Source organism: Simochromis diagramma, unplaced genomic scaffold (genome assembly GCF_900408965.1).
Source record: "Simochromis diagramma unplaced genomic scaffold, fSimDia1.1 OVJJ01000317.1, whole genome shotgun sequence".
In the NCBI taxonomy this organism is placed as follows: domain Eukaryota; kingdom Metazoa; phylum Chordata; class Actinopteri; order Cichliformes; family Cichlidae; genus Simochromis; species Simochromis diagramma.
The window spans coordinates 793270-816116 of record NW_024386994.1 but is presented as its reverse complement, the minus strand read 5'-3'; the positions used below and the strand labels follow the sequence as shown (position 1 = coordinate 816116).

The 22847-nt window shown below is 42.8% G+C and overlaps 1 protein-coding gene across 14 annotated transcripts in view; it reads left to right on the top strand.

The window, feature by feature from the left end:
• Positions 1-22555, top strand: part of nrxn2b (neurexin 2b) — a 682163-nt gene extending 659608 nt beyond the window's left edge. For 12 of the 14 annotated variants that reach the window (XM_040040736.1, XM_040040734.1, XM_040040735.1 and 9 more), the window contains 3 exons: positions 5010-5332; positions 10795-10873; positions 19172-22555. In XM_040040736.1, the coding sequence (XP_039896670.1) occupies positions 5010-5332; positions 10795-10873; positions 19172-20061 (1292 nt within the window). In that variant the 3' untranslated portion in view covers positions 20062-22555. The remainder of the gene's footprint in view (positions 1-5009; positions 5333-10794; positions 10874-19171) is intronic. The other 2 variants (XM_040040737.1, XM_040040739.1) reach the window with 2 other exon arrangements.
• Positions 22556-22847: the final 292 nt, after the last annotated feature.

The following is a 22847-nucleotide window of genomic DNA, read 5'->3' as shown; positions in this document are numbered from 1 at the left end:
TCAATTATACATGTATGGATTTTTATAATGCTAATTTACTTCAAGCATTTTTTTTGTTTTATTAAAATATATATGCTTTGTTTGAAGACACTGCTGAGGAAAAGCCCTGTGATAATATTGCAGGCCGGGGTAAAGTGTACTATAGCAGGGAGTCCACATCTCCTGTCATATTGATTACCTATCAGCTAAGACAGGATGAAGGGGGTTGTGATTGTTGCTTATAATACCTTTAGAAAGAGTTGTTCCCACCTTTTCTTACCCCGATCACCTGTTTAGAGAGCTGCTGCCAGGATGCTTATGATGCTGAAGAACTGGAAGAGGTTTTCCAAGATGCATCATTTCTAGTTACAGTATCCTTAGAAATGGGGAAAAAAGATATACACATCTCAACAATCTCAATGGCTAACTGCCTTGGGATTCGCATGTAATCACGATATACCTATATGGTATACGATATATATATTGTATGTATGTAACTGCTATCATAAGGCTCCTAGATCATGTTGCTTTCCAGCATATTTCTATCCATATCATTTCATCACCAACAGCTTTTTTGTTGGTATGCAACATGTCTGTAGTCTGTATTCCCCTATTTGTTCATTAAATACATAGCCTATGGATTTAAATCTAAGGGCCATTATTTACGCTAAATATAGGTATGTAGTGAAGGAAAGAATTACATCTCATCGTTACATAAAATGATGTTGTTTTGTCTCTCAGAGTGACACTGAGAGAATACGCTAAAAACAGGCCCAAACTGGTCTGCTCTCTCAGTTTGCATTTCTTAATAAGGCACCATCTGTATTTACAAGAAATAAAGCTTCTTCTTTTTTTAGCTGCACATAAAGCTACGTAGCTGAGACTACCTTGGCAGCTATTTGTAGATATCAGGTTGAACATAGCTAAAGAAGATGGATGGTTGTGCAGATTTTTCTGCTCTGGTGGTGCGAAAACTGATCATTAAAATCAATTTCCATGTTCAATTGGTACTGAACGACTGTAGCTTTAATAGTAATGTGTGCTTTTAGCCATCCTGGTAGGGTGGCTCATTAGACAGTGTTTGTTGGTCCATCATTTTTGCCTGAGATCACAATTATCAGATGAATACCCTGTTGCCTTAGATGTGTTCCTTTGAAATTCTAAGAATTCTAAGAAATTTTAATCCTTATTCCAGGCTGTGAAGTTTAGCAGTATAATCGGGCATGAAATAATACATAATGGTTTGAGACAGTCTTTCACCTTCAGCTATACCTTGTTTCCTGTTATCTACCAATAGCTAGCATGCTAGCAAACCAGAGACTGTACATCCAATTTGGACTGGATTTTAACATTCAGATTTTGGAGAACTGAAATGGCACATGTAGTTTATTAGTGTTAGCTAACATGTTAATACTAGCGATTCACTAACAAAACTGAAGGACAAACCTGTTGGACTTTAATTTCAATAAAAATGCTTTAAAAAGCACCAACACTACAAACATTGTTGAGAGGTACAGTTAAATAGCCTACACCTGTTAGGCTGTAGCTTTTTAATGCTGTGAAGTTTAGCATTTTAGAATGGGAATATATTGGGACGTGTCTGTCAGGCAAAGCATTTTTCCTACTTAACATCAACATGTTAGCGTCCATTAGCATCCATTACATTTAGAGACATCTTTGTCGCTAAATGTATATACAGTGCACTCATGTTTGAATATGCATAGCCGTTTATTATTTTTGCTCGTAATTCTCACACTTTAAAATCTTTAATTATTTTCAGACATATGGGTATATAAACAGATAGAGGGATAGATGTATGAACTCCGCTCAGTCTCTGCAGTAGCTGATTACAGAAGTCTGACCATTCTGGTCTCTGCATTGCAGTTAATTAAGGCTTTGTGTATGGCTGCGGATGCCCATTATAATGAAAGGCTGGCTGTCAGCCCCTCGTCCCAACACACAAACACGCACATACACACCCCAATCCATTTAGCCCCTCTAACGCCACCACCCCACCCTACAGCCACCCCTATCCAGCTGCTTCCATCGTCAAGCCTCTGCCCATTAAATGCCCATCACCTTAAAATTCCTGTGGAGAGAGGCAAAACACATCCATACACATTGAAATTGGCGAAACAGAGCCTCATCAATGTGTAACCCATGTGTGCTGTGCTGCTGCCTAATACACACAAGCGCACACACAGAGGGAGAGGTGTATGTAAATTAATGTTGAGGAAATAGACACTACTTGAAAAGGCCAACTATCACACACATAAAGGTCATTTCACTGACACATTTCATAAGTTATTATATACATGCACACACACCCTCTTCTCTGCAGCAGCGCCACAGCCAGCTCTGTCATATTAAGCACCGTGATTGCATGTCATTGCAGAGGCTTCTCTTTCTATCTTTCCTCGCCTCCACCCCGCCCCACTTACGCCTGCCGCCAAAATTGGTTCTAAAACCACATGTCACTTTTGATTTGACCCGGCAGACCCTGAAACAATAACTTCATCAGGCCTTGTTAGAGTCTCATCCTGAGCAGACAGCTACGAAAACAAACACTGATTTCCCTTCATCTAGTCTAGAGGGCACCTTTCTTCTTGGCTTTCTTTGTCTCATATGGGATGAGCACATAAATGGCCACAGTACTCTCATGTGCTCGAGGCTTTTTTTTTCTTTTACAAAGAGAGGCATTAAATAGGTCACCCAACGGATGCTTGGACATTTTAAGAAATATGTATGATACATGAATGCATGTGCAGTGACTCTAGGAGGTATTACTAATCCTCCTTACTCTACATCATAATCATAAGCTGCTTGTCAATATAGCTTACTTATGACTGTGTCACTGGCTCAGAGTGTAACTCTGCCACCATTACACTTAACTCCTGCGGAGTAAATTGTCCTATCTGAACAGACCATCTTGTGACTTGGAGTTTCACACCACACACAATAGAAAAACACCATGTCTTCAACTTGTCCACACTCTATGACCCTTTCAGTCCAAGTGAAGATGTTTACAATGGAGACCTTCTGGGCTGATTTGTGAACGTGTGCGGGGTGGGGTTAATTAAGGGGGCTAAAATTTTAGTGCAAGCGTGTGTGTGTGTGTGTGTGTGTGTGTGTGTGTGTGTGTGTGTGTGTGTGTGTGTTTAAAGTGAATCTTTATGTATACACGTGCATGTATTTTCTCCTGTATTTTCCCGGCTGATGTTCGTAGTTTAACAGTCTGTTCATCCTTTCCTGTTCTATTTATTGCAGCATCACTCCCACACTAAACATGCTAAGTAATGATATAATAGAATAAGAGTCAGATATTATGTCAACAGCGCATATGCCAGACATTAAGTCTCATTATTATAGAGTTAGGGGACAGGAGCCTAGTCCCTTGTGGGACCTTGGTGGGTCTAATGATCTGATAATAGGCTGACATGTGTAATGGCCCTCATCGAGGAAACAGATTTATGTCTTCAGCACTTCTGTAGAGTCTACGTACACACGTAGATTAAACATGCAGTTTTACATTTACGTACCAACGCAAGCATTCATTGACATAATTCCTCTGATATTCCCGCACACCTGAATCTTATAAACAGGTCAACACACCCATATAGATGAAGAGTAAATTATAATTATAGTGATGAAGAACCCTCTCAGCTCTCCTAATTGAAAGCAAATGGGACCTGGACCTGTCCCCAGCGTCTGATGAGAAGAAAGTTGTCACCAGCTTACAGTCAGATTGAAACCATGAAACAAGCATTCAGAAAGTTATTCAGAGCATTTGTTATTTAATTGAATCACATGCAGCGAAGTCACTGTGAGCAGATTACTTGAGCAGGAGTGCCAGCAGAAGCGCTGAGGAGTAATCTCCCATACCTGCACAAGACGTAATAAATGTGCGTACATGCACACACGCAACCACATTCATAAACACACTCCCTTCAGGCCCAAGATTCGTAGCCCACCATGTCTACTGAGTCAATATTTCACTCCCAAATGCACACATTAGCGCAGTATCCCTTTCACGAACAAACACACTCTCTCTTTCCTTGCAGGGATTGATTAATCCATAAAAAACCTCTTTAGCTTCTCCCATCCTTCTCCTCTGAGTAATTACCTCATAAGGACTGTTTTTAACCCACATCCTTCCAACAGTTTTCCTCTAACCTGAATATTCCCCGATGTCCATGTGAGTCTCACTAGGGGTCAAAGATTGCGTCAGTCTGAGTGTTGGGGATAAGCAGGCACAGTAGGGATGCATGCCTGTCGGAGGGGAGGAGATGAATAAAATAAAATCTAAATGGATGTCAGTTGGAGAAAATACAGGGAGAAAAATTATACCTTTCAGACTGCCCCCACTCTGCCCCTACACCACAAGACCTGGTGACACATTAGTATTGGACCCTGGTTAAACGGTTGACTTTGTCCTCTCTTCATCCATCTATCCATCCAGATGAATGGTAATGACCACAGAGAGGAACAGCCCCTGCTGAATTAAACATTTTCTTCCAATGAGAATCTCATTTTCCTCCTTTAGATGGCAAAGCAGGGTGATGGTTTTTCCTCTGGCAGAGATACTTTATCATTGTGCAGCTCATGTGCATTGGAGGTCAATGACATAGACCCAGCATTGTTCTAATATATTCCATCTCAGGGCAAATGAGATGCATTTTGCTGTGAACCTTCAGTCTCAGGGTCAATCCGCGACTGCTCCTGCAATCTATTTGACTGCCAGATTCAGGGTGCTTTTCTGGGAATGTGCCACGTGACTAGCTCCATAATGACTGCAACTGCAGCAAGCCAGGGTCCAATCTCCCTAAAGTGTTACCCAGGAAATCCCTTGTGATTGAAACACTCCCCCTATCTCCTCCGATTCACTGTGTTTCATGTTGAAGCTCACCTGAAGATCATGACCTGATTTGTATTCTTTGCCCCTTTCTTTCCTTCCCCTCTTTCATGACCTCTCTTCTTTCCGCTTCTCTCTCCTCCTTCATCCCTCCGTCTTGTCATCTGTCGCATATTAGGTCGCCAGCTGACCATCTTCAACAGCCAAGCGTTCATCAAAATCGGTGGTGGAGAGAAAGGGCGCCACTTCCAGGGCCAGATCTCAGGCCTGTACTACAACGGCCTGCAGGTCCTCAAACTAGCAGCCGAGGGCGACCCCAACGTCCAGACCCAGGGCAACCTGAGGCTGGTGGGTGACGTGCCCTCGGTGCTGACTACCGACACCACCTCCACCACCCCGCTGGCTGATATGTCCACCACAATCATGGAGACAACCACCACCATGGCCACAACCACCACCCGCAAACAGCGCTCGCCAACCATGAGGGACAGTGTGACACAGGTGAGCAAAGTGAGCTAGTGATGCCAGCTTGTTTATATGATTCATAGAGAAAAATCAAAAGGCTGCTGTTTGAGTCACCGAGGCAAGAAGATGCTCTGGTGCTGTGCATTGTGATGGCCCATTGCCAGTTAGTTTTAATTGGCTTTTTAAAGTTTCCCCAAAATCCTCAAACTGCTGAAAACAATATTTGAAAGATTAAACAGCATGGCCAAGTAACCAGATGGTTCTTCTTACATGAAGAGATTTCAAAAGAAATCAGATGTCAGCTACAAGGTCAAACAGTCACATTCTCAGCTCTGTGCTGTGTGCGAGTTTCCCCTTGTTAGCCATCAGCTGTATTCAGATGGTCAAACAGCCCTCAGCTGTTTGATCCATCCATTAGACCAATCAACACTGCGGTTTTGATTTTCTTTAAGAAGATGTGGCTGACCGGGATCCTAGAAATCACTGCTCATCCAGAGGCTGGTCGAAGGCAGGACCATCTCGAGAAGGAAATCTTGCTACACAAAGAGCACAACAATAAACTTCCATTTACGAGTCTACATCGTGCGCATGTGAGAGGCTGTGATTTATGCTCTGATGATTATCCACATGGGCTAAAGGCACATATTACCAGCACGGAAAGCAACAATTAGCAAACGGTAGGGGACCTTTTCCTTGCCCACATGCAAGAAGATGGAAGAGGCGGGCCATCATAAAAAGACCTAATAACAAGATCCAGGAGGGGAATACGCTCCAGCTCACATCCAGCATCATTAGCTATAAACTGTGTGCTGTGCAAAAAAAAGTGTGATCCAGGCCATGAGAGGAAGCGCTGAAAGCTTGTCGCCCATGCTCGTGGATGTACTGTACGTCAGCTATATTTGGCGCTGTAAAGATTTTGTACCTTAATTAGTTGAAAGCTTTAAAACCTGTCAATTCCATACTTTCAATTTCAGCTCTATGGCATACTTTTATGGTGTCGCGGAAAACACAAAAGCGCGGTGCCAATTACTAGTGCTTTCCTCTTATTCAGTTGTGTTCATTAGCACTCTTCATGTCCACAGAGGCATATCTGAGATCAGTCAGCGAGCCACTCACACTCTTCCCTGAAAACCATGATCAGCAGATCCAGAATGTGTTTAGATCTTCGTCTTTGTCCTTTTATCATCGTCTCAAACCTTCCTATTGTGCCTCATTTTGGGTAAATGTGGCAGTTCCAATTAGACTAAAGATAAGGTGAAGCTGTTGACACCGCTGCACAATAGATGCAAAGTTATACTGCGAGCACCCAGATTAAAGAAAACTTTTAGTTTTGCAGCAACTGTTTTTCTTTCTTTCTTGTACATTGATAAAAGTCAGCCTTAATGAGGCCTCCACAGGCTCATCAAACTAATACTTTGATGGCAGTTGACAAAATATGAAGGTGCGCTTGTCTCAGTCATGGTTATCGGCGCCACGGAAGTACAAACAAAAAGTTTTGGACCTAAAACCTGTCAGAGCTCCTTCGCAGTCAACAGCATCTTGATTGTGCCCAGTTGGCACAATCAGCTGGTCTGTGATTTAGTGTTTCTCTCTCTTCTCTTTAAACATGAGATCAGTGGAACATGGATTTAAGATGCCGCATGTACGATGCACTCGGTTCAGTGTCTCTGGCCTCCAGACTTCTTGGCGAAACCTGCTCTCCACGTTGAGCGTATAGCGAGCTTTAAAAGCATCTGTCTGTGATGTGAAATTGGCAGCCCCAGACTGCCCCGCTTGATAAATTATCCAGAAGCATTTTAGGATAGCAGAGGACTCTTGAGTGTTGTCTGCCTTTTGGTTGTTACAAGCCTTAATGTGTATTCCATTTGCTGACTTATGTTTATGTTGGGTCATAAAAAAGCACGGTTCCACCTTTAGAGTGCTTTTTATTGCTAAGACTCTATTTTTTAGATAGTGTACACACATTTTAATGGCTCCATCTTTATGATTATTATGCACCTAGCTCAACCAAGTGTATTGCCACAATAGACAAAAATAGCATTAAGGATATATGCTGGCGAATCAAAAGATATTACCTATGAGTCACTATGCATGTACTTTAATGATCAAACAGGCATTTTTCTGTGTGTAGAAAAGCCTAAAAACATTAGCGCTGATCATACAGGTGGTCCCAGGTGTGGTACCTCCTCTGTCCCCCAACCCAAAGGAAAGACAGAATAAAGCAACAAAAGAATAACTGTGAACACAGCTGTAGTCTAGCAAAATTAGGCAAAACCTCTCGAAGGGTGGAGGATTACATTGATTTTTACAACAGCTGAGAGGCACCAGACTGTATGAAATCATTTATATTTGCTCTTTTAAACACCAGGCTCTGTCCTGGGAACGTGCCTGTGGTGAACTGGAAGTGTTGTTTGTTTTCATATTTGTGGCAGGAACAGCAGTTGGGGGGGAAATGGAAGAAAACAGTGTATTTAGTGCGAGCAGCGGTGTGTATCGAAGCTGAACAGACAAGACGGAGCAAAAACCCATACACGACTCAAACTCAATCAGAATCACAGACTATCACTGTGCCTGGCGAAAATTTGGGATACGTGAGTCACAATCTTACAGGGTATATGAAGACAGGCGTAGCCAATGTGACATTATCCATTGGTTTGTGAAGCTCTATTTTTGAAGGTCTAATTTGAAGGGGGAGGATCTGACTTAGAGCCCATGTGCTTTTATGGTACCAACTTGTCAGTCCCAATGTACGCCCACCCAACCCTGCTTTACCATCCTTCCTGACACTGATTCAGAAAATAATTTACAAAATAAACATCACATTGTGTTCGATAAGACTCGACACTTTAGATCATAAACTCGAGACTTATTTTGCAGCCAGTTAAACCTTCAGTCCAAAGCATAGACAGCTGTATTAGAAAAGTAGCTGGTTCTTTGGTGAAACAGAAAGTAAATGACAAGGTCCATACAGCAGGAAACATTGAATAATGCCACTTAAGAGTCTGTTATGTGCAGCATTAATAGCAGTTGAAAACTAAAAATCAGATAATTAAGAAAACCAACTTTTCTGGAAGAAGTTTAGATGAATTCACAAATCTTTAGGTTTTTGTTTCTGGGTTTTATTGACTAATCATTTTGAATTATGTGGTGCTGTAGATCATCCAGGAGGTGATGGTAGCTTGGTTTACTTTAGCGATTTGCTTGTTTTTGTCAAAATAAAAACTTTTTTCCACCTAAAAAGAAAAGAATGCAAAAAGAGAAGGTCCTCATGGAACTACATGATTCCAGATACTCCCTGCCTGTTCAGTGGCCATGTCTGGTTCACCCTATTTGAAACAGAAGAAGTGTAAGTATACAACAGTTTTATGGACTGTGCCTCATCCTTTAAACCCCAAATGTTTGTATCTACAGTAAACATTTTCTGTCAGTTAACAAAAGCTTTCATTTTTATACTTACAGTACAGTCAGAGTTCGCAGAACTTTCTGTAACTTTACACATTTATTTTTTCATAATTCAAGCCCAAAGAGTTGTGCTGATAGATTTCTTCCATTGCATTTCTTTTTCTTATATTGAAATATCTCAGTGAATAAATGTGCACTTAAACTTCTGTACGTCAGCATAAATGGAAGTTTCGCCAGTCCAGCCGCTTAAGATCGAAGTGAGCTGTATGTGGCTCATGATGTCAAAAGACTTTAACATCCTTGCTCTAGATCCGTCACAGTCATGTGGTCAGATTAGGAATTGTTGCCTCGTTGTTTTTCCTGTTCTTCAGATGAATAAAAAAAACAAACATGGCAATGGTGTATTAATGCAGGAGTGGCAGAATCTAACTATATATGAGCAGAAACTTAAATTTCAATTTCTCCAAAAGCTCTGAGCTACCCGCCGCGCTGTAGCTTTGATCATAGTGGAATAATGTGCTTTGATGCTTAGAATAAAAGATCTACCTTTTGATGTGCATGCGGGGGTCTGATTTATTCTGCTTTTTTACCCCTTGATACTGTGGGTTTCCACGAAACAGTTGGAAGTCATCACTTGTCTCGTTCTGACCCAAATTTGGTGTCAGGATGTTATAAAACTAAGATCACAAGCCTCGCCCTTGCTGCTGTCTTAAGATGAGAGCATCCCAGGTGTTTGCCATCTCTCTCTGATTTGTCTGGATGGATAGAAGATGGTTCAAAGTCCTTGTGGATGCTGCTTGGAGATAGTCAGCGGGGCTGTTTTGGATGTTCCAGGGGGGTCAGGTAAATTGGGGTTTAAAAGTGTGTCACAGATGTTGCACGAAATTACAGCCATCATAACTCCAGGAGGCTTAAAAAAAATCTTTTGAAATTCAATCAGTAAGACATTGTGTTATAAAAACTCCTTTTTTCTTTTCTTTTAGCTTTTATGGCCACAAACACAGCCCGACGTGTGCATTTATTGATGTCCTGGTTGTTTAATTTAAAGGAGTGCACATTTTAAAGGATTCATTATGCGCTGTTTATATCGAAGCAGCTGCATGGATGGAATACGAATGTAAGTGCATGCGTGATGGAGATGTTGCTGGGAAACTGAAACGGGATCATTAGGACCATTTGACAGAGCTAGGTGATGTGAACACACACTCAAACGGACACAGTGTAATTAATAAATGATTATGCCCGTGCCATGGATTAATAACAGAGCGAAAACTCTGCGAGGCAGTGAATCAGTTATGCTGATAAAAGCCCTCCATTTTCTATCAGATGACCCCATCTTGAATAACAACCAGAGGCTGAGAGGAGGCGAGGACAGGATGTTTGGGTGTCTAGACACGCAGCTGTGTGAGTCATGCAGCAGTGAGGACAAACCTGGGCTACTAAATTGGAACCACCTTGTCAGATTTAATCTGCTTTCATTTCAAGACCCCCGCTGTTGTACCCGCTGTACTTGTAAACCCGGCACAACAGGCTCCATGTCTACTGCTTTCTTTATCGCCTACTTCAAATGTCTACAAGCTCAAGGTCAAAAATAATACTGGAGACCATAATGGAGATAATCTACTGCATGTGCTGAAAAGTAAAAACAATTGTGCAATAGAGCCTTCAATGTCTGACACTTTTGCCCACTCAGTGGAGCTGACGCGCTGTTTCGACAAGCTGCACCTCTTTGATCGGCGGCGTTGGGTCAGAAAGAGATTGTTTCACTTTGGTTTCCCTCGAGCTCCTCATCTTTTGTTACATAAGTACACACGGGTGCTGCTCATAAAGCACTGCCACCTCCATATTTTCAGCTCTTGTGCCACAACTGCTCAACAATAAATCTTCATGTTGTAACTGAGTTACAGATAAGAGTTTTCCCCGGAAGTTTGCTTCTCGTACTGCAGCTGCACACGCTTCTGTGAGACTAGGCATCGGTGGAGCCGAAGACCTTCACTGTGACTTCCAGAGACTCTTAATCCGCTTAGATATTCGGTGTATCCTCTACACAAATAAAATTTGTCCTGACTGTATCTCCTCCCTCTCTGTTCTTCCAGAATTCAGACGACCTCCTGGTAGCATCGGCTGAATGTCCTAGCGATGACGAAGATTTGGAGGAGTGCGAGCCTGGAAATGGTGAGTCAGCTCAGGGAGTTCTGCCTTTGTTGTATTTTATCTGGAAACAAAGTCAGCCTAAAACACAAAAGCAGAGTTACCTAGACTACCTCAATGTCCCTTTCTCCTCTTCTAAATGATACCTTGTGACTGCGCAGCCCCCCTGTATGCAGCTCTGATTGGCCAGATGTGTACTCTCCGAGTTTTTTTTCTTGTTGCTTTTTAAAGCAGCAGGCAGTCAGCAGCATTGTGGTCTGTCAATTGCTCAGCCATGTGGTAATACCTGGCATTTTCCCAGCTGTTGCACCAATCCCCTGCCCCGATTTTAACAAGGCAGGACAGTTCCAACGTGGAAACACAGCTTGTTCTGCATGGCGCACAGCTGTAGCTTGGCAGACCTGGTGGCTGAGGCACTGTTAGTGTGAACAGAGGGTCAAGCAATGTTCTGACACCATGTCAGGAGGTGGAAGTTAAAGGCCATGTGTTTTACTCCTTGCCGCTGTGGTTTCTAGCACTAATAAGCTGGCCATATTTAAAAACTGCCAAGAACCATGCCTGTTCAGTGAAAAAGTGAGATTCAAATTACTCGTGCAGCTACAAGTCAAGGCTTCTAAAACTCCAAGAGTCAGAAGATATGCATGTCCACATTAAATTATGCAGTATTTCATCCTTAAAGATCTTGAGTGACAAGAGTTGTGTGTTTAATGGGTTCACAGATTTGACTCTGGTGTGGGTGAAACCTTTAATCAAAGCAGAGCCACTATGATGCCACTGTCAAATAATAGAAAACATTAAATTCCTGGAGCATAAAACAAGACTTGCTAGCGACTACTAGCTATAAGCTAAGTGTGGTTTTATGTGAAGGATGAGTTTAATGCATCACCGTGGAATCAAACCTGCCTTAATGTTCTGAGATAGGGCAAACCATTGTGTAGCTTCAGCAGAACATGCTTTATATCAGCGGTCCCCAACCTTTGTTGCGCCACAGACCGGTTTATGCCCGACAATATTTTCACGGACCGGCCTACAAGGTGTCGTGGATAAATACAACAAAATAAAACTAGTACCGGTACGGAAAAAAAGAAGATTTATTCATATCACACGTGAAAAGACCCAGGAAAACCGAGTAAACGATAAAAACAATAACAAAATAACGCTGGAAACCGATAAAAACCCCGAAAACCATACATTTCACACCCGAGCCTCAACTCTCGCGGCCCGGTACCAAACGACTCACAGACCGGTACCGGTCCGAGGCCCGGGGGTTGGGGACCGCTGCTTTATATGATGGGAAAAGGGAAAAAATGAAGAGAAACGCCATAGTGTACATTGCTTAATAATGTATCTGATGACCCGTCATAAAAATGAGAAAAAACAAATATTTTAGAAATCTGTCAAAAAAAAAGTTTAAAACTTAAAAATTACTTTGTTATTTGTTAGTCAAATAACAAACTATATTCATGTTTTTATGTCTGAATTTGAGCCGGCACACTGGGCTTTCCCAGAAATGAATCAAGGACAATATTCAACCACTAAAACTGTTCAAGAAAAACAAAGATGTCCTTTTTCGTTTGTTCAAATGTTAAAATATAATAATTATATTTTAGTATTAAAATATCATTTTGATTAAAGAGACTTGTGCATACTGCTGGATAACTTTAATTTTATTTATACAGTTCCAAATCACAACAACTTTTTTAAGGTAAAGACCCTACAATAATACAAAGAAAACCCCAACAGACAATCCCCCTATGATCAAGTGCTTTGGTGATAGTGGGAAGGAAAAACACCTTTTTAACAGGACGAAACCTCCAGCAGAACCAGGCTGGGGTGATACTAGGTCTTTAAGAAAATTATTATTTTCTTGTTATACTAATAGATCTTGTGTCATTACAGACACATAAGAAATGGTTTTGGTAATTACCAGTACTGTTAGGACAGCTGTAGCATAAACCTGGTACTGACTGGTGGTCTAATAAATTTGTTAAGCAGTGTATGTGCTCCCCGAAAAGCACTTGAGTTACCTTGAATAACTGTGTAAAAGTTTGTTGTAGGATTGTGGATTAGTGGTTTGACTGGTGGACTGTAAATGGCAGCAGATTACAACATTTATCAGTATGTTTGTGTTAGGAGAACCTGATCTGAACCAGTGCTGAGAAACTTGAGTGCAGCATTTTCCTGCAGTTTTCTCTGTAGGTGGTTGGGACTGAAATAGAGACTCGATCCCCCTCTTATCAAAAGAAGAAATGAGAGTTTTTTTTGGTTGGATGCTATGTCCAGGCTTAATCTCCCATGAGGAAATGCAACTCACTATCTCTCCCTTTCTCTCACACGCCCCCACAAACACACATACGGTGTCTGACATGCTCACCTTTCCACACAGGCACTTGTCTCTCTCACTCTGTGGGTGTAAAGTTTTCTCTCTGCCTCCGACTCTCCCGAGCAACAATGAACGCGCTTGTGCGTACACACGCGCGCGCGTGCTCTGTATCACACCTTCCAGATGCCACGAGAGTTCCAGCGAAGCGAGCCGGCGGGGTCGGATAAGCCTCTGTGAAAACTGTGGACGAGGAGAGCAGAATCAACATTGTCTCCAAAGCATGTTCCCCCTCCATCACTGCTGCACAAACACAGGCCTTTAGTCATTGTGTGATAGGACCAATTCCCAGTGTTTTCAATTACATGTGAGTGTTCGGCTCGCTGTTATTGAACTGCCTTCAGGAAAGAAGGAGAGAAACATTTTAAAGGCAGCTGTGGATTTTCTGTTAAGCAAAGCTAGATGCAGTGGTTATGAATTGATGAGGATCGATACAACTCCTTCATATATACAACCAGCTGAGCTCCATCTGCTTACCTGCAGCTGGTAACACCACAGCACACAATTCAAGAGATGCAGCTTGTTTTTTCTTTTTCCCTTTTTTCCAAAGCTGCATTTGGTGGAGGAGTGTTTTGGCTGTGTCACGCTAAATGAGAGTCCTCAACGTGAAACGCTCAGACAGTGATTGAGGGGTAGCTGCTGTTGCACATTTGCTGACAAGTTCAGAGTGGATGCAAAATAGACAAAAGCACAGGGTGCAGAGAAGAAGACCTGAGGAGGAGACGAGCGGGAAGGACTGGCTTTCATTGAGATGTGCATCACGTTCCTTTGCGCTCAAAGCAGAACAGAGGAATGGGGAGAGGAGAGAAGCGGAGGTACAGAGGGAGCCTGCGAGAGAGAAGGAAGAGGAAGTGAAGGAGAGAGTGAAATTCCCATGAACGATTCCTGGCGTTCCCACCAGGCTAATTAAACTTTGACTGTTAGAGAGCCTTAATTACATCACCCAATTAGAGCTATGGTTTTGATACTTCAGTGTTTGTAATGAGTCTCTGTCAGAAGGGTGACAAGCGCTAGGATATGTGGACCTCGATTACAAAGCTCAATATACCGAGCAGAAAATGAACAGACAGGAAAGAGTCTCCAAAGATGCATATGGACACTCATTTGCTACACATATAATAACTATATTTCACACTAACAAACATATTGAGATTCTATCCGTCCAACATTAAAGCTGTGTCTTTTTGTCTCCATATATCATGTTCTGTCTGTTCTCTACCCCGACATGACCTCACTTTGCTTTTCTCCAAGCTACTTATCAGTCCCAGGATGTTGTAGGCTCTATATCGGTTTTACTCTGACAAGATCAGAGCTTTGAGGAGCTCCTCAATAATTCATCAGACAGCATGCTATAGAGAAAACCTACGAATTGCTCTTCTTAGGCCGAGGAGTGAAAATAAGAGATTGGGTGATAGATGAAGGATGACCTGGAGCCTCTCGGCCCCCCTCCGCATTCAATGTGACTCAGAGCCAAGTCGATGGGTTTGGGTGTTAGTTATTTGTCAGGGTGATGCTTTATTGATCGCTCTTAGCTAGTAACAGGCCCAAGTTTATCAATATAGGTTCCACGGGTTGGATCCTGAGCAGTATGGATGCTTGAACCTGCATGACAGGATGCTTTCTAAGCGGTACATCATCCTTTCAGGTTTCAGGCAAGTGTTACTGTCCAAGCCTCTACCCCTACTGTGTCTGATTGGTCAGATTTGGAACGAGCCTTCTGATTTGATCGTTTTCTGTGGAAAAAAATAATGCAATTGAGTAAAGGTCGCATCAGCTCCATGATGAATGCTTGAGTTTGCATGAGTTATAATGAAACGTCTCCCAGCTACCATAGGGCGAGACGGGGGGTACAGCCTGGACATGTTGCCAGTCTGTTGCAGGGCTTTAGGTGATTGTCTTTAATTAGCAGAGTTATTTTACAGTACCAAAAATATGGATCACAGTCTTAGTCGGGATACCCAGTCACTGCAGAGGTGCTCAGTCAGCCTAATCACACAAGCGAAGAATGCATTACTCAACATTATTCACATGCCTGTAACCATTTTATTTCATTACTGGTCAATGGTGCATTTTTGTCATTTACAAAAAAAATTATACATATTCTGCAAACTACACAAAAGTGGTTTTTGAAATTCTAATTAGAACCAAATGTTTTAGGGAGGATGGCCTTTTTCCTTGTGTTGCATTCTGAGTAGGAAATCTGGCCGCTTTAGCTTCAGATTGTAAACAAATGCCCCGGAGCACCATGGAGAAACATGATGGTTTGCAGATTGTCTGAACCTCTGACATGGTAATGTCTTCATGGAGATTGGAGACTGGAGACTTTATTGCTGCACAATATGTGACTCTGAGTGAGATACAATATGAGCAGGGCATCATATCTTTTTTTGTCAAAACAAGTCAGTTCACCTGAGAACAGCAGCAGCAGTTTACAGAGCCCCGCATATAAAGAAGCAGGTTTGTTCCCTGCACCGATTATAGGGCCACCTATTGTAGCAGGATTCAGAAGCAAGAAAGGGATAATATATTATGCTCGGACGCAGTTAGATTTTCCATCTGCAGCCTAATCGAAGCTGAATTACAGAATGCTGAAACTCCAAACAACCTTTTTGCTCTAAATATTTCAAATAGATGTGAGCGGGGTGATGTGATCAGCAGAATAACGATATTTGTCAGGAGACCGACGTGGATGCATCAGTATCCATCTGCCCTGTGCTTATTTTGAGTAAATAGGAGGGGTGGGGGTGACTCATACTGGCAACGCAGTGGAGAGGCATGTGGGTAAAGATAAAGAAATTTCATCATTGTGGACTAAACGTCTGCCTCAGCTGTTCAAATCAAAAGAGTCAAACTCAATCAATCAGGCTGAATATCTGAGTCTCTCCCGCTTTAACGCTGAAATGACAGAGTGGGAATGTTAAAGAAACAGACCCCCACACGTGGGAATCATGCCTAATTTTTTTTTTTTTTTTTTTTTGGCATCAGAACTGGTCTCAGTAAATCCCAGTTTGGGTCTGATGGCTTTGATGTAAAATAATACGCATTCACCTAAATATTTTATGCTCACTTTCCTGGGTTTCCTCTGGTTTACATCAGTCTGTGGTTCTTGGCAGCTTTCAGCAGGAGAACACATGCAGGGAGATTTGTGACATGTATCCCCCACCCACCCCACCTTCCAACCTGGCTGTTAACAGCACCAGAGCTGCATACAGGGACCACACAGTGCAGTGCCGGAAAGCCAATTGAAGTTGCTGATTGGTTTTAAATATTGGTGCAGTAGGCTTAGGTCGCACAACAGGAAATGAAAAGATGTTTCACTTGATAACTGCCTGGAGGTCTGACATGTGGCTCACTCTGTGTATGAGGGCTGAGGTTCATTATTCTGCTAGGAGCTGCTGCCTGCCAGTCATATGGGATAATGCCATGAGGCCTTCAGGCTTTGGCTCCTTAAAAAACTAAGAGGACAGTAGAGCGATGTGGGTCACTTGCTTGAACAATCCTTTCTATGTACACTTGTGCATGATGACTCTGAGCCTCCCATAAATATTTAATAACCATTGTAAGCGTCACTCCGAGGGGCTCCTATAAGCAGACTTTAAGCAGGGAAGCACAGTGGTCCTGATTCCTGAGGATTACATTAAATGTTTATTGTAACAGGGGCATCTATTTGCCGTGTCAGCCGCACGTACAGTAAGTAGGACGCACTGTGAGCAGAGGTAGCTTCTCAGTAATGGGCAGGCTGCACACCGAGCAGCAGGTATGAAGCTTGAAATTGCACTCGCAGCATCTGCGCCACGCAGACAGACGGCAGAGTAAAGATAGCAGCGCTAACGTCTCGTCATCACCCTCACTCGCACATGCGTCCTGTATCTCTAGGAAACGATCTTCTCTGCGTTCCCAAATCGTTGGCCCCACCCCCCTCGCTGGAGCGACTTTGACGAGTTATCTTACGAAACCCAAAGATTTTCTTTCTTTCTTTTGAACGCACTGGGGGAAATCCTACTCGAAGTGAATCTGCTTTGTTCCTCAAATGTGCCGCCGCACTCTGCTGTCCTCTCGCCTTCAAGGTGAAACTCATCCCTCAAACGCAGACAGAAAATGTATGGGAGAGAAATAACTTGAGCATTGCCATGGAAACTAGCCTTTCCAGTAGTGGTGGTGAAATAATAACTTAGAACGGTTGAAGAATTACTAAGTTTCTTTCTCCTTTACAGCTCTGACATTTTGCTTTATTTCAAGGCGTTTCTCTCACGTGTGTTGTTATATGCTGATATGTCGCAGTGGCTTTGTTAACCCAATGCATTACCTTTTTTTTTTAACAAAGCCTTTGCCATTCTTTAAGTGAAAATGTGGGGGTTTTGTAACTGACCAATGGGTTTGGGGGTGTTTGAGTGCTGCTGAGCTGAATAAAGGCCACAGAGGAATTCTTACAATCCCAGAACCTCCTATTAACCATCCCCTCCCTTCCCATTCATTCCTGAAACGCCTTATCCAGCCACTCTCTCCCACTGAGTCTCCCTGGTTTACCTCATCAATCGAACACAGAGCCAGAGTCATGATTTTATGCTGGTGATGTTGGCATTTCTTTGCTTATGTTTTGCTGTTACCTTCCCTTTTGTCCCCCTCCAAGATGTGTTGTAATCTAATTCACTCTGCAATACTTCTCAACTGTTTCCTTTACTGACCCTTTTGCAACACTGGACAGAAAATTGAGTGTGTAAATTTACTGCTATTAATATTCTATTTCCTGTTGACACACTCCTGATATGTCTAACCATTTCAGTCTATGATACAAGGATTCCTCTTAAATGCACCTTTTTTCCCCAATAATCTGAACTGAAGCAAAGTCGAAGCTTATTTCACACTGGGCTAAAATTGCATAACTGAGGCTTGAACTGAAATTCTGGCTCATTAAGACTTTTTTTTAATGTTATTTGTGTTGATGGCTGTTTGAAAAGAACATCATTCCCCCATGTTTAACGTGTGGTGTTTGGGAGGGAAGTGGGCATGAGGGAGTCATGATAAAAAACTGAGCAGTATTATTTAATACTCTGCTACTCAGTGCGCTGTAGTGTAGTGCACTGAGAGTTTGGGTTAAGAATTAGAGGCATCAGTTTTCTGCAGCCGCTCCTGAGGGTTTGCATACAGATTAAGCTAATTAGAAATGAGCCATAGAAGCCACCATGCCCAAAAGGGGAAAATGGGATTGAGACAATTCTTCATGTGAATTTGGGGGGGGGGGGAGAACAAGTGAATAATGCAACAATACATTATTATTCTTTTTTTTTTTTGTTACATTCTGATTATTTTTCACCCAATAAAGAGACAAAAGAGGAGAGGAGGTAAACAATGGTGGGGGTGGGGAGGGGAGTTGTTTATCACTATCCGAGAACAATCTTACACAGCTTTCTTTTTGTAATTTTTTTTTTCATGCAAAAATCATGCGGCCAATTTGTTGATGTAAGTGACCTGAACCTCGTGGTTTGCTATCTTATTTAACCAATCACAGCAGAAACATCTGAGCGCTAGCGTAGTCAGCGTAGGTAGGACTAGAAAGGTTAGCAGTGAAGGATAGGCTGTGTAGTACAATAGATGTTACGTTGTTCAGTGTAATTTGTAGTCTGCTTTTACCTTGTGTTAGTGATATGACATGTAGGAATATGCAGCACAGCGAAATAGGTCAGAACAGTCAGGAGCAGGTGCAGGCTAGAGTATATTCTTACATCTTGTTTTATAATGCAGCTCAAAGTTAGTCAGCATATTAACTTTTTAAATAGAACAGACTAAACTTGTAGAACTAACCTCATGTTAAGCTGTAGTGCTGTTCTAATACTGGTGTTTCTGTAACATTTGAACTGTCTTTCTTCTGTTGATCTGGAAGTCGTCTCTCCCTCAGGTGGTCTCTAACACTCTTTTCCTTCGTTGTCTCTTTCTTGTCCTAGGAGGTGAATTAGTGTTGCCCATTATTACAGTGGACTCCCTAGACCCCCCATCTATCGCCACCCACTACCCAGTAATACCCCCGCCCCCCACCACTTACCGCCCTTTCCTCACCCTGCTTGAAACCACCAAAGAATCCCTCCCCTTGCCCAACGGCCGGCCCCCTTGCCCCTTGGACCAGGAGGACTGCGAGGAGACCATCGAGGTGTCGGCGTACGGCTCGGGGGAGATGACCGAGTCAGATGACGAGGACTATTACAAAAATTCCGCCCTGGTCACCGACAGGACTGTCCTCCCCCCTCCCCCGGCCGTCGAGGGTGGCGTCCAAAACCCCCGAGACCGCCATTTCTCCCGCTTCCCCAACTCCCGCCCCCCTCTCTCCTCCACCCCCACAGCCAACCCCGATCAGCTGAACCCGCGCATCAAGTCAGCCGGCGGCGGCAGCAGCAGTAGTAGCAACAACATCCCTGCCGGGAAAATGAACACCCGGGACCAAGTGCTGCTGCCGCCGGCCCAGCCCTCTTTGGATCCAGGCCACCGTAGAGTCCCAGGTATAACCTATCCCCCAAATTTCCCTCATGTTCCCACTCCAGACCCCACGTCTCCAGAGAGAGGGCTCCCGGGTGCCGTAGAAGTGCAGCAGTCGAGCAGCACCACCGGGATGGTGGTGGGCATCGTGGCAGCCGCTGCCCTCTGCATCCTCATCTTGCTGTACGCCATGTACAAGTACCGCAACCGCGATGAGGGCTCCTATCAGGTGGACCAGAGCCGTAACTACATTAGCAACTCAGCCACACAGAGCAATGGGGCCCTGGTGAAGGAGAAACAGCCCAGCACTGCCAAGACGGTCACCAAGAACAAGAAGAACAAAGACAAAGAGTACTACGTCTGAGGGAGTGCCGCCGTGACACACAGGGGCAGACAGCAGAGCACTTAGAAAAGGAAAGAGACGGCGGGGAGAAGGAGGGAGAGAAGGCAGTATGTGGGAAAACTGCAAACACATCACAGTGGCTAATTCATTTCAAACTTCAAGTATTGTCAGGTGCTCATATGTGTTACCAGTTCATCTCGAATCAGAGGGAGGCAGCGAAATGAGATGGCACAGTGACATCACAGCTCTCCTCACACATTTCCACATTGCTTTGATTGATTAGACTAAACTTCAGTTGCATTCAATGCTAACCACAGTGTGGATTTAAGGAAAGGCTATTACATCTCTACACATACCGTGCCAACAACCACGTAGCAAATGCTGATAAAGCAGTGATTCATGGGTTAGCCTGAGTACTGTAGGAAAGCATCGCCATCAGTATTTGTGTCAAGGCCTGTACTTGATTCTGAGGAGAACCTGCGTCACCTTAGACAGTATCAAACAGATTTTTTTTCCAACCGGGCTCGAATTAGCAGATCAATATACTGCCAGCTTAGAGAAACACTGTGTCAAATCCAGCTCCTCCACCTCTGTAAGTGTTCGACACCTCCGATCTCTCGCCTCTCATCGGATCTCTCTCTCTCCTTCTCGTTCACCCACGAACTCTGTTTCTCTCCTTGTCTACGGTGCCCAGCAGCCGATGCGATGTAAACTCTGCCGTGTTTCAAGCATGTAGTATTCATTTACGAAAAAGAGATAAACTGTTTTTCCTTTCTGTGGAGTTTAAAAAAACAAAAAAATATGACGCCGATGACTGATGATCGTAACAACATTAAAAGTAGCAACTACGTGAGATGCCACCGCTCCAACCTAACGGATGCTAAATTGTACGTTTAGCCGCCAAAAACTCATCGAGGCCAAAAAAACACCCCTTTGGTCGTCCTTTGTTCCAGCAGATCTGTGTCATGTGTATCTGGGGCTCTGAGGTGCCCCCTAGTGGGCCAGCAGAGAAACTGTCACGTCCTTACAAGTTACTAATCACCGAAAAACAGAAAAAACCTCCAGCAAACAAGATGAACTCTGTTCTATATAATTATAAATATATGTATAGACGTTGCAGAAACATATGGACCTATGTGAACGAATCAAAAAGTGCGTTTGCTGAGACGTGCACAGCAAAAGATGGGATTCTTGAACAGCTTCACCGTCCAACCCCCCGTTCCTCAGACCCCTGCCCCCCCACTTCATGAACAGTGCGGCTGATGGAATGCCTTGCTGCAAGACTCAGTCACTTTGGTTTGCTCTTTTCTTTTCTTTTTTTAAATTTCTTTTCATTTCTGGAGGAATGAGAGACATTTTAGGGAGATTCTGAATTCATTCGTGTTGGAGTTCCACTGTGGAGAGAGATACCTTGCAGCAGCTGAAAAAGAGCAACTGTGTCGTTCGCCCCTCTCTAGCCTGACTGGACTGACGGCAGCCCGCGGGCAAAGCGAACTTAATGGGAAGAGCACACAAATAAAAGGAGAACAGCAGTTCCCTGAAAGATGTACAACAGAACTCTAGTATTCCAATTTTCTCAAGTCTATTAAGAAAAGAAAACTGTACCATGAAAAGAAAAATTCTGAAAAAAGTTTGTGAAATGTCTAAATATTTGACTTTCATCCCATTACTAAGAGAAATGTGTTTTCCCTATTATCATTCCTGTTTGGAGAAAAAAAATAACTATGATTCTGGGAAACTGAAATTTCTATGTATTTTCTTTTGGTACCTGAGCAAATATGATTTGGGTTATGAACATGAAACCATGCATTCTCCTTTTCCAGAGGAGAAAATGTCCTCTTTTATCCTCCATCTGTCATCCTTAGCCTCTTTCTTTGTTCTTCATGCATTCCTTTTTCTCTGTAGAGATCGTATGTCCCCGTATCCTGTGAGGAAAGCAGGTTTTATCCATCCTCTGATTTTTATTTACTTTAATTTGTTTTATATCTATTTCTGTCTATATGGCGAGAGACAAGACGGTAGTCATTTCACTTGACGGGCTCCGTCGTTACTCTCTTCTGCCACGTTTGTCTGGTTTCTCTCTTTCTCCATTCTGAGCATACTCTCCCAGTATCTTCCTGTTCTTTCTAAATGTTATTGTAAAGTGTTCCAGTGAGATGACTCTAAATATGTGTACATTAACAGAGGGAATACACTTGGTTATATACTTCTTACTTACTGCGTTGTGTGGTCTGTTCATTGTCTCCTTATTTTCAAATTTGATTCAATCCCCAGGAGGTACCCAGAGGACTGCAAATTGCTTTGAAACAGTTCGATATTACGACATCCGATGGACCAAGTTGCTGGTGAAAGCAGGTCTAATTAGAACCGGACCATTTCTGGCTCTGAGACCCCGATTAAGATAAATGCTCTGCAAAATAAGTCTGTAGCTGGACCCGTTTTAAAGGGATAGTCTCATTTCTCAGTATAAAGAAAAGTTATGACATCAAATAATTTGAAAGATGCTATAATCACATAAAATTCTCCACATCACGGCTTTAAATGCTGACATATTTCATAACAGCACAGTGGCCCTAAAAGCATTAATGTGTTAATACATTTTCCAAATTAAGAAAGTAAGACGATTTCACACTTAGTTTAAATGTATCTTAATATTGTCAGAAATCGATAGAAACACAGGGAGCAATTACTCACCCAATGCTGTTTTCATTTCAGAGGAAAACTTCAGCTCCTTATCTTCACGTTGATGTGAGCGCACTTTTCTGATTTTGAGTCTATTTGGATGTCTCTTTGGATGTATTTTTTCT